The following is a 13,331-nucleotide window of genomic DNA, read 5'->3' as shown; positions in this document are numbered from 1 at the left end:
AACAAGGTCTTATAAATCTTTGACCCTGGATTCCTCACCACTCCTGAGCCAAACCATCTACTTAGTTAGGGTTGCTGAAGGCCTTCCAGATCTGCATTTGTTCTTTGTCAAAGCTTGCTAACCACTTAGTCCCTTTTATCCCAATAAAACTGCTTCAGGGTGTAGCCTTTCCCACATGTATCAAACTAAAACTCAATCTTAATTATTTCTCTTCCTTGCAAATTGATCTAAACTTGTGTTACCTTAAAATTAAGGTAAATTAGTGAAGGGGCTTTTCCTGTGGCTCAGGATTTTCCATTTTAACTATTTTGTCTCATTTTAACTATTTTGGATTTTACGCCAACTGAGGTTCATGACACTGCCTCTCTTCTAATTTATTACTATTATTATTTAACTTCAAATAAAATATCCAACTTGCTATATCAGTTTTGTCATGACTTCAGTCTGGGTTCTTTTGCTGTTTAAATATGCTTTTGAAAATACAGACCCATTGTCCTGAAATGTATTTATTTTGCCTGAAATCTTGGATTCCATTGCCTGAGAATGTATGTGAGATGATAACTCAGTTGTCAGAACTGCCATAATAGCCTAATATTAGCATGTGTATTAAATATATAATTAAGACCTCTGAGTTGGAAACTTGCTGAGATACACTGTATGTATTTCCTTGATCAAATAATAATTTATCATCCTCATTGTCATGATGTATTATACAATTACTTGGAGGCTGATATTTCATATACGCTGTCATTATTAAAACCACCTGTTTGCTAAATTTTGTGTTCTTCATTTTAGAGATAAAACTACTAGATGTGTAAGAGTGAACCCTAATGTAAACATTGGACTTTGGTGTCATAATGATGAGTCAGTGTAGGTACATTGATTATAACAAATGTAAAATTTTGGTATGGAATGTCAATACTGAGGAAGGCTGTGAGTGGGTGAGGGCAGAGGGTATAGGAGAAATCTCTGTACTTTCCACTCAATTTTGCTGTGAACCTAAAACTGCTCTAAAAATAAAGTTCATCAATTTAAAAAAAGGAAGAAAATAAAATACTTGGTGTGGTTAAGTGATTTGTTCAGGACTACTCAGGCCATGGATATCCAAAGATTTATAATTTAAACCCAGGTCCTCATTCTCTTTCTACAATACCCCAAAACATTCTGTGCCTCAAAGCATGACAGCTTAGGCATCCTATTTGAAAATAACATACAGGTCTCAATGATTAATTAGAGATTTTCTATATAGCAGGAGAGAGGTAAATATTCTGTAATAACAACTACTATATATTAGGTCAAATAATGTAAAATTGCTATTATAGTTTAATACTAATTTAAAATACATATTTCATCTTATTTTGGTAAACAACATTTCACTCCTGATGATAACTTGCTTTCTTTAATTCCTGGTTTATTTTGTCATTTCGTCTGATGGTAATTGGCCTGTATAATGATTAGCAAATAACCTGTGACTTGTAAAAAGGTACATCTTAGGCTAAGAAAATTGACTTTGTATAAAACTGTTCTGCTTTAATTTTTTGTCTTTTTTTTTTTGGATGGAGTTTTGCTCTTGTTGGCCAGTCTGGAGTGCAATGGCGTGATCTCGGCTCACTGCAACCTCCACCTCCTAGGTTAGAGAGATTCTCCTTGCTCAGCCTCCCCAGTAGCTGGGATTACAGGCACCGACCACCCACGCCCAGCTTTTTTTTTTTTTTTTTTTTTTTTTGTATTTTTAGTAGAGACGGGGTTTCACCATATTGCCCAGGTCTTGAACTCCTGACCTCAGAGGATTCTCCGGCCTTGACCTCCCAAAGTGCTGGGATTACAAGTGTGAGCACCCAGCCTTTTGTCTATTTTTTGTTTGTTTGTTTAAAATTCTCTATTATGCTAATAGAAAATTACATTAATATATACATATCAGAGTTCTCTAATTCTTGATCATTTCAAAAATAGATGTGTAATTATTTCTCTAAAATACCTCACTAGTTGCTATATAGTATGTGATCTGTCTTCCTAAGGATTAAATTCTTTCTTCTTTTATAGAATTGGAATGTTATGTACTGTGCAATTATGCATACTAGATTTATGGCAAAAACAAAAGAAAAATTGTGGTTACCCGAAAGTAAAATAGTAAGTACAATATAAAACATTGTGCTGGATATATAGAAAAATTTATCAATACCATAATTATTTTCTTTTACAGAATGGATGCCAAATATATATTTATCTCACTGAAAATGTCACATCGCTTTTTTGGAGGTGAATTTAAAAAGCATCGCACATTTGATTAAAATGATGACTCATTAGTTACAGCATGTTGGGGGCAACCTCATACCATTTAAGGTCATGACTTGAATGTAATATAAAGGTTTCATGGTGTGTGTGTGTGTGTGTGTGTGTGTGTGTGTGTTTTCCTTTACTTTTGTAAATGGATAATGCTACTGCCTGAAAGCTGTCTGGGAATTCAGCCAACGAAAGAAGAGGGTTGCAATAACTCTGGGGACTTGAAAGAAAAGGGGCTGGCATTAGCTTGGTCCGCACTTTAAACTAAAATTAAAACAATGGACAGACATGTACAGTAATCTCTCTTTTAAGGAAAGAATAGAAAGCTTCTATAGTAGTGTCAAGTGGAACAATTTGGTCCTGGCCCAAGTTATGCAGCTGTTTCACAGGAAAATGGCAAAAGGCTTCAGTCCAAAGCAGGCGAATAAGGCATGATCGTTCATAAACAGTCACTGGGGCCCTCACATTTAGAACAAGGAAAACAACATTAGCATAAAGAAGGGCAGGTTCGGAACACCAGCCTCAGTGCAACTTGAGCCATGCCATGATGTTGTGATTTACACAAAAGATAGTGGTGTGATTTTGCCTACTACTAATAAACCTAATTATTGTGAATAACTTATTCTTCAAAACATATTAGTCAAATACGTTTTAAGAAACAATGAAGTTTTGACCACAAATTAAATGCATTATTGAAGACAGCTACAAGATATAAAGAAATCATATAGCCACTATTCATTCCTGATTTTCACATGCTAATGGGAGGTGGGTCAGGTAAATGATAAAGATGATATATATTAAGTGCTTGGGGCCTCACTCAAAGGCTAAGCTACGGTGTTGCTTCTCAGTGGTTCTTAAATAACAAAATGAAGATACAGGTACAATAGTTGCAAAGTAATGGAGTAGAACTTTGACAGTGATTACCTGAGTGAAACGGGTCATTCTAACCTGCTGATTGAGTATATCACACATTTCATTTCAACTCCCACTCTTTTGTTACTATTTTAAAATATGCAATACTCCCCATTATATGTGTTATTATTGCTATGTTTTAAGATGTGTTTGACAAAATTTTTCTTATCCCCCTTCCACTTTTTGATTCATTTTTTCAAGTTGATAGTCTTTCCTTTAATGACTATCTTCAGTTCCCTACAACCTACTAACTCCCTGATTAAACCATTTCAATTTGCATCCTGTTCTTTTTGCTCTAGTAAGACTTTTCTTTATGATCAGTAAGATTTCCTTCTGGGAAAATCCAATTATTTCAGACTTCTCTTGTTTTTTGTCCTCTCTGCCTCATCTGGCACTGTTGGAAATAGTATACAAACTACAGAAAGGCTAAAAATGAGACTGTTTTTAAAGGATCAATGCCCTCCTCTAATGGAGAAGATAGTTACTGTAACAATATAGAGAAGTTTATTTAAGATGATTATGAAGAATGAAGAAAAAGCAATAGTCCAAATGAAGAAAGGCATCAAAGAAGTTGATTCTAACTTTAATGCTAATGTCCTGACAGTCTGCAAGGAAATATGATAAAGGAAATGTTGTGAATGAGAATATAATACAAGAAATCAGTTAATACATATTTACTTGTGGACCATAGCATACAGAATATAACATTGGGATCTATGAAGATGAAGGCAACATATCATGACTACTTTACTTTGAAGATGTTGTAGAGCTTATGAGTTATTTGCCAAAAGCTACTATATTAAATTACAGATTTTTATGTGGTTATGAATCCATGCCAGAAATGATTACTTTGGTATAAATTCGACAAGTTTCCAGAAATAATATAAATATAGAAGAAAGCCTAATAAAGGAGGATGGCAACAGTGAAATATATCATGAAACTAGCCGGTTCACTGCCCTAAAGCATCTACGGGCTCAACTTCAGTGGTAAAAATCATTGTCAGTCCCATTCTAGTTTTTCAAGACTAACTTTAGCTAGAATAAATGGAAATTTACATTTAGCAATTGAAGTAGCAGCACATAATTGAAAGAGTTAAGGCTTTGGGCAAGACTGAACTGAATTCAAATTCTCACTCATTCATTTTAAATCTGGATAAATAGGAAAATTTAGTTAAAACTTTAGTTGAGCCTTAGTTTTCTCTTCTGTAAAATAGGAAGCCTTTCTTATTTCCTTTCTCTGTTTGCAAAATGATAGTAATCAGGAAACTTCTGATAAAAGGTAATATTTTCCATTTTATAAGTCTCTTGAAATTTGTATTCTTAAATAAAATAAATGAGAAATGTTGTGCTTTTCATTCATCTGCAGTGCAGAGGATTATTACACATCCAAGATTATTTCTAGGTAACTGAAAAGAGATTAAAAGAAAACACATTCATTCAACCATATCTTAGATGAGTGATATAAACTACTTAAATATTTAATTATATAAAACGTAAAGTCTAATGATTTCCATAAGTAAAATAATGTTTCTACAGTTGGAAGTAGCTATGGAATCAAAGAATCAGTGTAAGACAATCGGATGCTACTAGAGCAGGCATTCATTTATTTTCAAGCATTCTATAAAGCATGTTCCCTAACTTCACCTCATTTAATTGCATAAATTGTGCACATAATCCAAATGTATACAAACGTACTTTTGGATAAATCTGAAGGAAAGAAGAGCAAAAACGATGTCTGCAAAATAATTACTAGAAGAGAGAACAGTTTAAAAATATCAAAACGGTGGTAAAGAGGGCATGGTTTTATTAATATGGTAAAAAATATAATACATACATTTGATGAAGTTAAAATGTCAGGCATCTATCGTACAATTCCTTTAGAAAAATTCCTGATGGGACAATATGAAACTTATACTTAAATAATATAAATGTTATTGGAGGCAAATTTTTAGTAATTTAACCTGATTTGCCAGAAGCAATCTTATATAGTTATATATAAAGAACAATTTAATTCCTTCTATTAAAATTTAAACAGAACTCAAATAAATTGGAATCTTTTAAAAAATCAAGTAAATTCCATAAAGCTAGGCCTACAGTGTTCCCATATTAGAATGATCATATTGCTTTCAAATAGAATTTAAATAATCCATATTTAAATATCCATATGTAAGTTCTGCTTAATAATTGGTATTCTTTGACTCGCTATTTATAAACACAAATTTCAAAAGGTGAAGTTTTAGAGTTGAAGTGACATTATCACATTGACGTGCCTATATTCTAATAATGAAATTTACAATTAAGCACATTGAGTTTGTGACCCGTTACTTGTTTCATTGGGTGTTTCATAAGAAATATAGATTTGATTTGTCTTTTATGAAAATAATTCTCCATGTAACTTTAAAACCTGGACATATTTTGGGGATGCTTCGGTATTTTCTAAATTTTTCATGGGAGAACTAAGTTCAGCAATGGGCAGCTTTTAGAGTCTGATGATATAAACAGTGACTGATACACTCCATTCAGGTTTAAATATCTTACTGGAAAAAATAAAAAAGAAATACCATCTGGAAATCTTCCCAGAAACTTCACTAGATGACAAAGTAAAAACCAAACTTCCATAGACATTAATGAAGACGTGGTTCATGGGGTTTTCTGTTCTAGAGATTGCTTTGCCCACCAAGAAATGACAAAAACTGTGGATTTCTGCCTTTAAAGCCTGTAATCAAAGCAAGATAAAAGAAAAAAGTAAAAAGCTTTATTGCTCATTAACTCACTTACAGTGGTTTTCCTTTGGATTCACAAGTCAAAATTAAAGGCTGTCCTTCTTGTGGAAAAGGAGTCGATGGTATAATCTTAACTGATGGTGTATCTAGAAACAAGAATATTAAGAAGGGTGATTAAACACATACAAAACTAGATATTTAATAACTGTGCATCGTGCTGTGTGTTCAGCATTTCTTATATATTATTTATAATTGCGTATATTTATAAAGGATTTCTTAGATTTGGTAAAATAGGGTGTGTGATTTAAAAAGCTAACAACCTGTCTATGCAAAGCGAACAAAAATATCTCAGTATCTCCTGAGCACCACTGTTGTATTTTTTCTGAAATCTGAATTTAAAAGTGAAATTGCAAAAAGTGGTTCAGATGAATATCAAGCATTTCATACAATTGTTTCTTAAACTATTTATAGATGGCTATGAATACTATTATTATGGGCTGAATGCATTCATGTGCATCTGAATAACAACACTTTCATTGTTACGGGAATACCAGGGACTCACAATAAGGAACCCACAATGAACTCAAGATCAATTACTGTCGCACAAGCGTTATGCAGAATCTTTTCAAAATGCAATGATGCGGCACTGGGTACATGCGGCTGGCTCTGAAGTACAGCTAGTGAGTCACTTCCAACAGCATTGATGATTTTATTAAAAGTTAACATTTGTTATATATGCTACTGCATGTTTGTTAGAAAATTATTTGTTCCCATTTAACAATAAATCATCCCTAGTGAGAATTAAAGAATATTTTCAGACATTTATATGTATAACTTGTATGACATACAATATTCCTTAATCAACACAAAGATAACATATTTCATAGAAGAAATGGAAAATAAGCTCAAAAAAGGGACAACATTAACATATTCTTTCTTTATGAGACTTTGCTAGTCCTGGCATTGTCTGGTCCACAGTCAATGTGGAATCATCTTCTCTTATCTTCACATTCTCTACAATAAACAAAACAGGTTCTGAACTCTCCAGAAGATCACAATTATTCTTACTCTTCCCTTCTTAGCTGTAACAGAAGAACTGAGCTGCACTGTTATTAGACACAGTCTTTGATTTTGGAGCCAGTTAAATGAGTTACTATCAATTGTGTAATTTTTAAGTGGGTTACCTTATCTAAGGAAAGTATTATTTAGATGTTTCATATATAGAATAATAAAGTATAATACAAAATGTAATAGTTTATATCATACTTTAAAATTATGTATGCTTTTCAAATGCATTCTCTGTCAATTCTTTAAACAAGAGAATGCATTTAAGATAATAAAAAATAATATTCTGGTTGCAAATAAGCATTTCAAATACATCACAGTAAATATTTGTGGTGTAAAATGACTTAGGAAGAAAAATTAATCTGAAGAAATACGATACATATTCATCATACTTTTTTAACTGTTAGAAGAAAAAAATTGAATATCAGATTTAAACATTCTTTATTAATTTTTTCCATTATCAGCACATCTATGGAATCAGTTATTGACTAGGATAATCATATAATTTCATCTCTGAAGCAGGACATTTTTAAAAGAAAAAGAGAAAATATTAATGTGTGAACCACACTGTTCTGGTCAAACTGAGGTCTATGGTCTTTTGACCTCTAACTAAACATACCTATAGCAAAATTTATTTTCCCCATAACATATTATAAAGGAAAGTTTAATTTTCATGGAAAAAGTTTGAGGTGAAAGATCAGAAATGTATAATTTTGGGAAACAGAATTATGTTAACGTGGCTGTCTGTGATGTTTAATTTTGTGTGTCAATTTGACTGTGCCTTGGGGTACCCAGCTATTCGACCAAACATTATTCTGAGTGTGAATGCGAGGGTGTTTTCTGGATGAGATTAACATTAAAGTTGGTAGACTGAGTAGAGCAGATGGCACGCCATGATATGAAAGGGCCTCATCCAATTTCTTGGAGGACTAAATAAAATAAAAAGGTGGCTCCTCCTCCAAGTAGAAAAGAAATCTTCCTGCCCGATGTCGTTTGAACTGCAACACTGACTTTTTTCCTGCCTTTAGAATAGAATGGAAATTTTGGGTCTTTCTGGGTCTTGATCCTGAGACCTTTGGACTGGAACCATGTCATCAATTCTCTTCGTTCTCAGGCCATTAGACTCAGAGTGGAACTAAGCCATTGGCACTCTTGGTCTTCCAGCTTGCTGACTCACTTTGCAAATCTTGGGATTTCACCTCCATAATCATATGGACAATTCCTTACAATAAATCTCCTTTTATATGTATGTACAGCCTATTGGCTCCATGTCTCTGGAGAACCCTAACACGGTGTCCAGTGTCCTCACAAAGAGACCCTGAGGCGTGTCTTTCATTGAGCGGGGAATGTGCCAGGTGGTCATCTCAGGAAGCTCTGAGAAGTGAGACAGGGAGAGAAGGAAGTAAATGAAGCCTGTGTTATTGACCAGACTACCCTGTGAGCAAAGCAAATTGAGTTCAGTTCCACGGTGGAACTGAGAGTGAGTGGAAGACATGACTCTGAGTTACCTTACTTGATGGGCAGGAGACGGGACTGTTTATGGAATATTTGTCGTCTTTGGTTGAGGACTGCTCGCGGGGGTGGGGGTGGGGAGGTTGGTGAGGAGGAGGTGTTGTTTCCCAGGCACTTTTGCCCTTCTCAGTACACAAAAATAGTACGTGCCAAAGGGAAATGGAAGGCCGCCATCCGGATCTGCTTCAGTAAGGTAAATTACACGGTGGCAGGCAGCTGTGAGAAAAGAGGAAGGCAAAATGTGGCTTTGCTCTGCCTGTTTAGTTCGAGCAGTACAGGAGAGGCGAGAATACGTGTGACGAATGTTCCCTTGAAGCATGATTCAGCATTCCCTTTAGATCTGGCGCACAGAATATCCATCACAAGCAAACGCCAAAGCAGGTAATTATATTAAACTTAGCACACATTTCCGTAAAACTCTCAGGAATAACCTAAATAAACTCTAAGTTACTAAAAATCAAGAGATGTAAGACAGTATTCATTTATTTGACTTCAAAATTATTCCAAGTGTTTGATTAGTTCCTGTTTCTAAGACTTATCTTTCCAAATAAATAAGGAAACCAAAAAAGGAATTTATGTAAAGATAATTTTAAAAAGGAGATTTGAAAAATTGTCTTCCCTAGATTTCCTTGACGAATACCTATGCCTCATCTGCTCCTCAACCCCCTCCCTGCCACACGCCTACTCCTGGTTCAACTCTCAGGTCCCTGGCTACACTGTCTCAGATTCTATTGGGTGGTATTTTTCTATGTAGCCTTTAAATGTTTAAGATCAGGGTGAATGGGATTCAAATTCTGTTCTCTCATGATTTTCTCTAGCACTTTTAAGCCTCACTCATGTCTTTAGTTCCCATGTACTTACCAGTCACTCATGGATTTGTGTCCTAGTTCTGTTCTGCTTCGCAAGCTTATTTATGTGCAATGGCTATGTGGCATGTTCACTTGGATATCTAAAAGGCCTGGCACATTTGATGTATTCAAAACGAACTCCGTCTCCAATCTTCCCCCCACATGTTTCTCCTTCATAGATCTCTAACTCTATAGATACGACTAGCATCCATGCAGTGACATATACCAAATACCTACTGTTTCCTTGTTTTCTCTATAATCAATTACCCCTGAACTCTTGTTAATCTATCTTCTAAATAATTTTCAAATTAATTCACTATTTTTTCATAGTTCCATAGCCACTATTTTAATCTAGTTTGCCAAAATAGTAAATGATCTCCTTTGTGTCAAAATTTTCACCCTTTAAATCTTACTCTTACAACTAAACAAAACTGTCTTCTCAAAACATAAATCTGGTCACATCAACTTACTAATTAAAACCTTTCATAGTCGTTTCTCTTAAAAATTATTAAACCATTTAAGTCCTGCATAACCTCTATCCTTTACGTTCTTGTCTTCTAATATTCTGTTTTGTTATTTGAATTCCAGGCAATTTTATTTTTATCAAGTTCTTTAATGAATGTGTTTCATTTTGCCTTCATACAAATTATCAGAAATGCTCCATTTTGGACAGATTCCTTGCTTATTTAATTCTTACATGTTTTAAAAATCTTAATTCAAATGCCATTTGCTAAGCGCAATCATTCATTACCTTCAAATCTGATCAGATACCACTGCTGCATGTTCCTTTTTTCACCCTTGTGTAATGTTCTTTCTAAAAGTCATTGATATATCCTCCATGTCTTGCATAGTGTTTTAAAAAAGTGTGTGCTTAATAAATAATTATTAAATGAGTGGAAGTAATATTCTTTTTATTTTCTTTTTTTTTTAGACAAGGTCTCACTCTGTCCCCTAGCCTGGAGTGCAGTGGTGTGATCACAGCTCACCGCAGCCTCGGCCTCCTGGGCTCACATGAGCAATCCTCCAGCCTCAGCCTAGTAAGTAGCTGGGACCATAGGTGTGCTCCACCATGCCTGGCTAATTTTCTTTCTTTCTCTCTCTCTTTCTTTTTCTCTCTTTCTTTCTTTCTTTCTCTCGCTCTCTCTCTTTCTTTCTTTCTCCCATTTTTGAAGAGATGGAGTCTCACTGTGTTGCCCAGGCTGGTCTCAAACTCCTGGACTCACATGATCCTCCCACCTTGGCCTCGAAAAGTGCTGGGATTACAGGTGTGAGCTACCATTCATGGCCAGCAATAAAATTTCTGATATATCTTCTCATCATCATATTATACTATGCTAAAATATTTTTAAATGCTTAATTGAAATTTCTTGGTGCCTGATGTTTAGAATGTAGACTAACAAGATTAACATTATAATTAATATTAAATTTTAATTAATATTTCATTATTAAGTAATAGAGTTATTAATATATCAATTAATTAACATATAATTAATCTAAAATATTTAAGTTGCAAACCTTAGATTAACTTTTAATCTTAGTTTATAGTTAATGTGGAATACTATTCAACCATAAAAGGAATGAGATCCAGTCATTTTTAACAAAATGGATGCAACTGGAGATCATTTTGTTTTGTGAAATAAGCGATGCACAGAAACACAAACATCACGTGTTCTCACTTATTTCTGGGATATAAAAATCAAATCAATTCAACTCATAATCATAGAGAGTAGACAGACAGTTACCAAAGGCTCAGAACGATACTGGGGGTTTGAGAGGGAGGTAGGAATGGTTAATGAGTACAAGAAGAAAATTAGAAAGAATGAACTAGACCTACTATTTGATAGCACAATGAAGTGTCTATAGTCAATAATAATTGAATTATACATTTTAAAATAAGTTACAGAAGGTAATTGGACTGTTTGTAACTCAAAGAATAAATGCTTGAGGGGATAGATAACCCATTCTCCATGGTGTGCTTATTTCACATTGCATGCCTGTATCAAAACATCTCATGGACCCCATAAATATATACACCAATTATGTACCCACAGAAAGCTTTTAAAAAAGAAAAATTTTCTAAAATGGATATTGCACACTCTCTGTTACAAATAATCTGCATTGGATATCATTAGGTAACAATTTTCTATGTTGATAAAAATGCCAATTTCTTTTTAATGCAAATACCACATGTGTAAACTACTTTTTACGCACCTGATTTTGGCAGAGGTAGTTCTCAGTTGTGAAGACATTTATTTAATTATTCAGCCAAAGCTAGCTCATATTTCTACGATATAAATTATTCCTCTTTAAACATGCCATTTTAGAATAGTCACCAAATACCTTTTTATTAACCACAAGTACTACAATAATGGTGTTATTATCTTAAACTTGACTCTCGAATAATTGCTTTTAATAGCAGGAAGTAATTTTGGCTTTGATAAAGATCTCTGTCATTATTTCTATTTATTTTCATCAGACAGTTTATTGTACATGAGAGAGTTGATTAAGCAATGTTATTCTAAAAACATTTTAGTAAGATATCAATGATATTCTAGAAATAATACTTGTAAATGAGTTTAGAACTACCATACTTTGTTAGCTAACCAAAGAACAGAAAAGTAGTCGTCTCAAAAACTGAGTTAATTTTGACAGTCTTCACTTTCCAGGATGTCGGCAAACTATTTATTTTAATGTGTGAGACTCCCATGTAAACATATTTCTATTATTTACTTTGTTACATATCAGAATGAATGGATTCTTTGTCAGGAATGGCACAATGCACAACAGATTACATGTAAATGGTTTTTTATGCACTTACTGTGTTACTCTGCTTTTTACTGACCCAGATATGAATAGTAATGTAGTCACTACTGCATCATCCAAACTTTTCCTTGCATGCCTTTGCCAAGTTATCTACTAAGATTTAGGAAAAAAGTTTGTATTATTTTGTTTTTGTTTTTTTTCTGTGAATATGTTTCATAATTATAGATTTTCTTCTGGTTCATAGTTTTTCATTTTAAACATATTTCAAAGGATTGAAATTGGGAATATTTTCTAAGCCAAATTTTACTTAAATAGTGATTCCAGCCTTACTGTGAAAATAATTCCTCTGTTTTCCTCTGTAGGAGCAATGTGGGTTACATTTAACCCTGCTCTGCGATTTCACAAAACAGAAGGACTCTTCTGGCTCAGTACATTGGAGATGTGTATGATGTTCTGTTTTTAATTTACTGCTATAATGTATTATGTTGTACCAATTAGTAATAGTTTAAAAGGGGGTTAGAAAAAATGCATTAATATGACTGCTATTTATTTATTCTAGTTTTGTCCTACATATTAAACTCGGATATTTTTTGCAAACTAGCAATTTTCATGCTGTTTTAAAATGCCTTTCAAAAAAAGTCACGTCTTTCAACATTGTATTTATTAAATATCCATGAATGCATATAATGTATATTTATAATATATTCAGATTTTGAGCACTCAAAATCTGATATATTAACTTACTCAATTGTGTGTCTTTATATCTTATGCTTAGTAAATTGTAAGAGTTCTTTGAGTGTTGTGTAAATAAATACAGGTTTTGTTCAAAATGCAAAAAACTGTGGAAGTTTTGCACAAGTGTATAAAGACAGGCATATATTCAATCATTTACAAATAATTTTTCAGTACTTGAAAGTATCCAACTAAAATACACAGATATTTTAAAAGCAAAATGCTCTAAGACTTTTGGAGAAACAAAAAATATTCTTTAGAACATCTATACAATGTTTAAATGTGGAAAACCCCACAGTTTTCCTTTTTTTTTTTTTTTTTTTTACTTTTGTCTGACATATTCTGGGGCTCATTTAGGAAGAAACACAATGACTTTCAAGAGCTAGATTTATGGACAAACGGTTTTTCTTCTTTTGCCCGGGGCGGTGGCTCACCCCTGTAATCAACCCGAGCACTTTCAGAGGCCGAGGTGGATGGATCATGAGGTCAGGAG

At 33.6% G+C, this 13,331-nt stretch overlaps 1 protein-coding gene across 4 annotated transcripts in view; it reads right to left on the bottom strand.

Annotated features, from left to right (window-relative positions):
* Positions 1 to 13,331, bottom strand: part of CADM2 (cell adhesion molecule 2) — a 1,067,553-nt gene that overhangs the window by 115,037 nt on the left and 939,185 nt on the right. For all 4 annotated transcript variants that reach the window (XM_017955045.2, XM_009198278.4, XM_031661802.1 and 1 more), the window contains one exon: positions 5,974 to 6,064. In XM_017955045.2, the coding sequence (XP_017810534.1) occupies positions 5,974 to 6,064 (91 nt within the window). The remainder of the gene's footprint in view (positions 1 to 5,973; positions 6,065 to 13,331) is intronic.

The sequence above is a fragment of the Papio anubis genome, chromosome 2, assembly GCF_008728515.1.
Source record: "Papio anubis isolate 15944 chromosome 2, Panubis1.0, whole genome shotgun sequence".
Lineage (NCBI taxonomy): Eukaryota > Metazoa > Chordata > Mammalia > Primates > Cercopithecidae > Papio > Papio anubis.
Note: the sequence above shows the minus strand (reverse complement) of the source record. Positions and strands in the feature narration are given on the sequence as shown.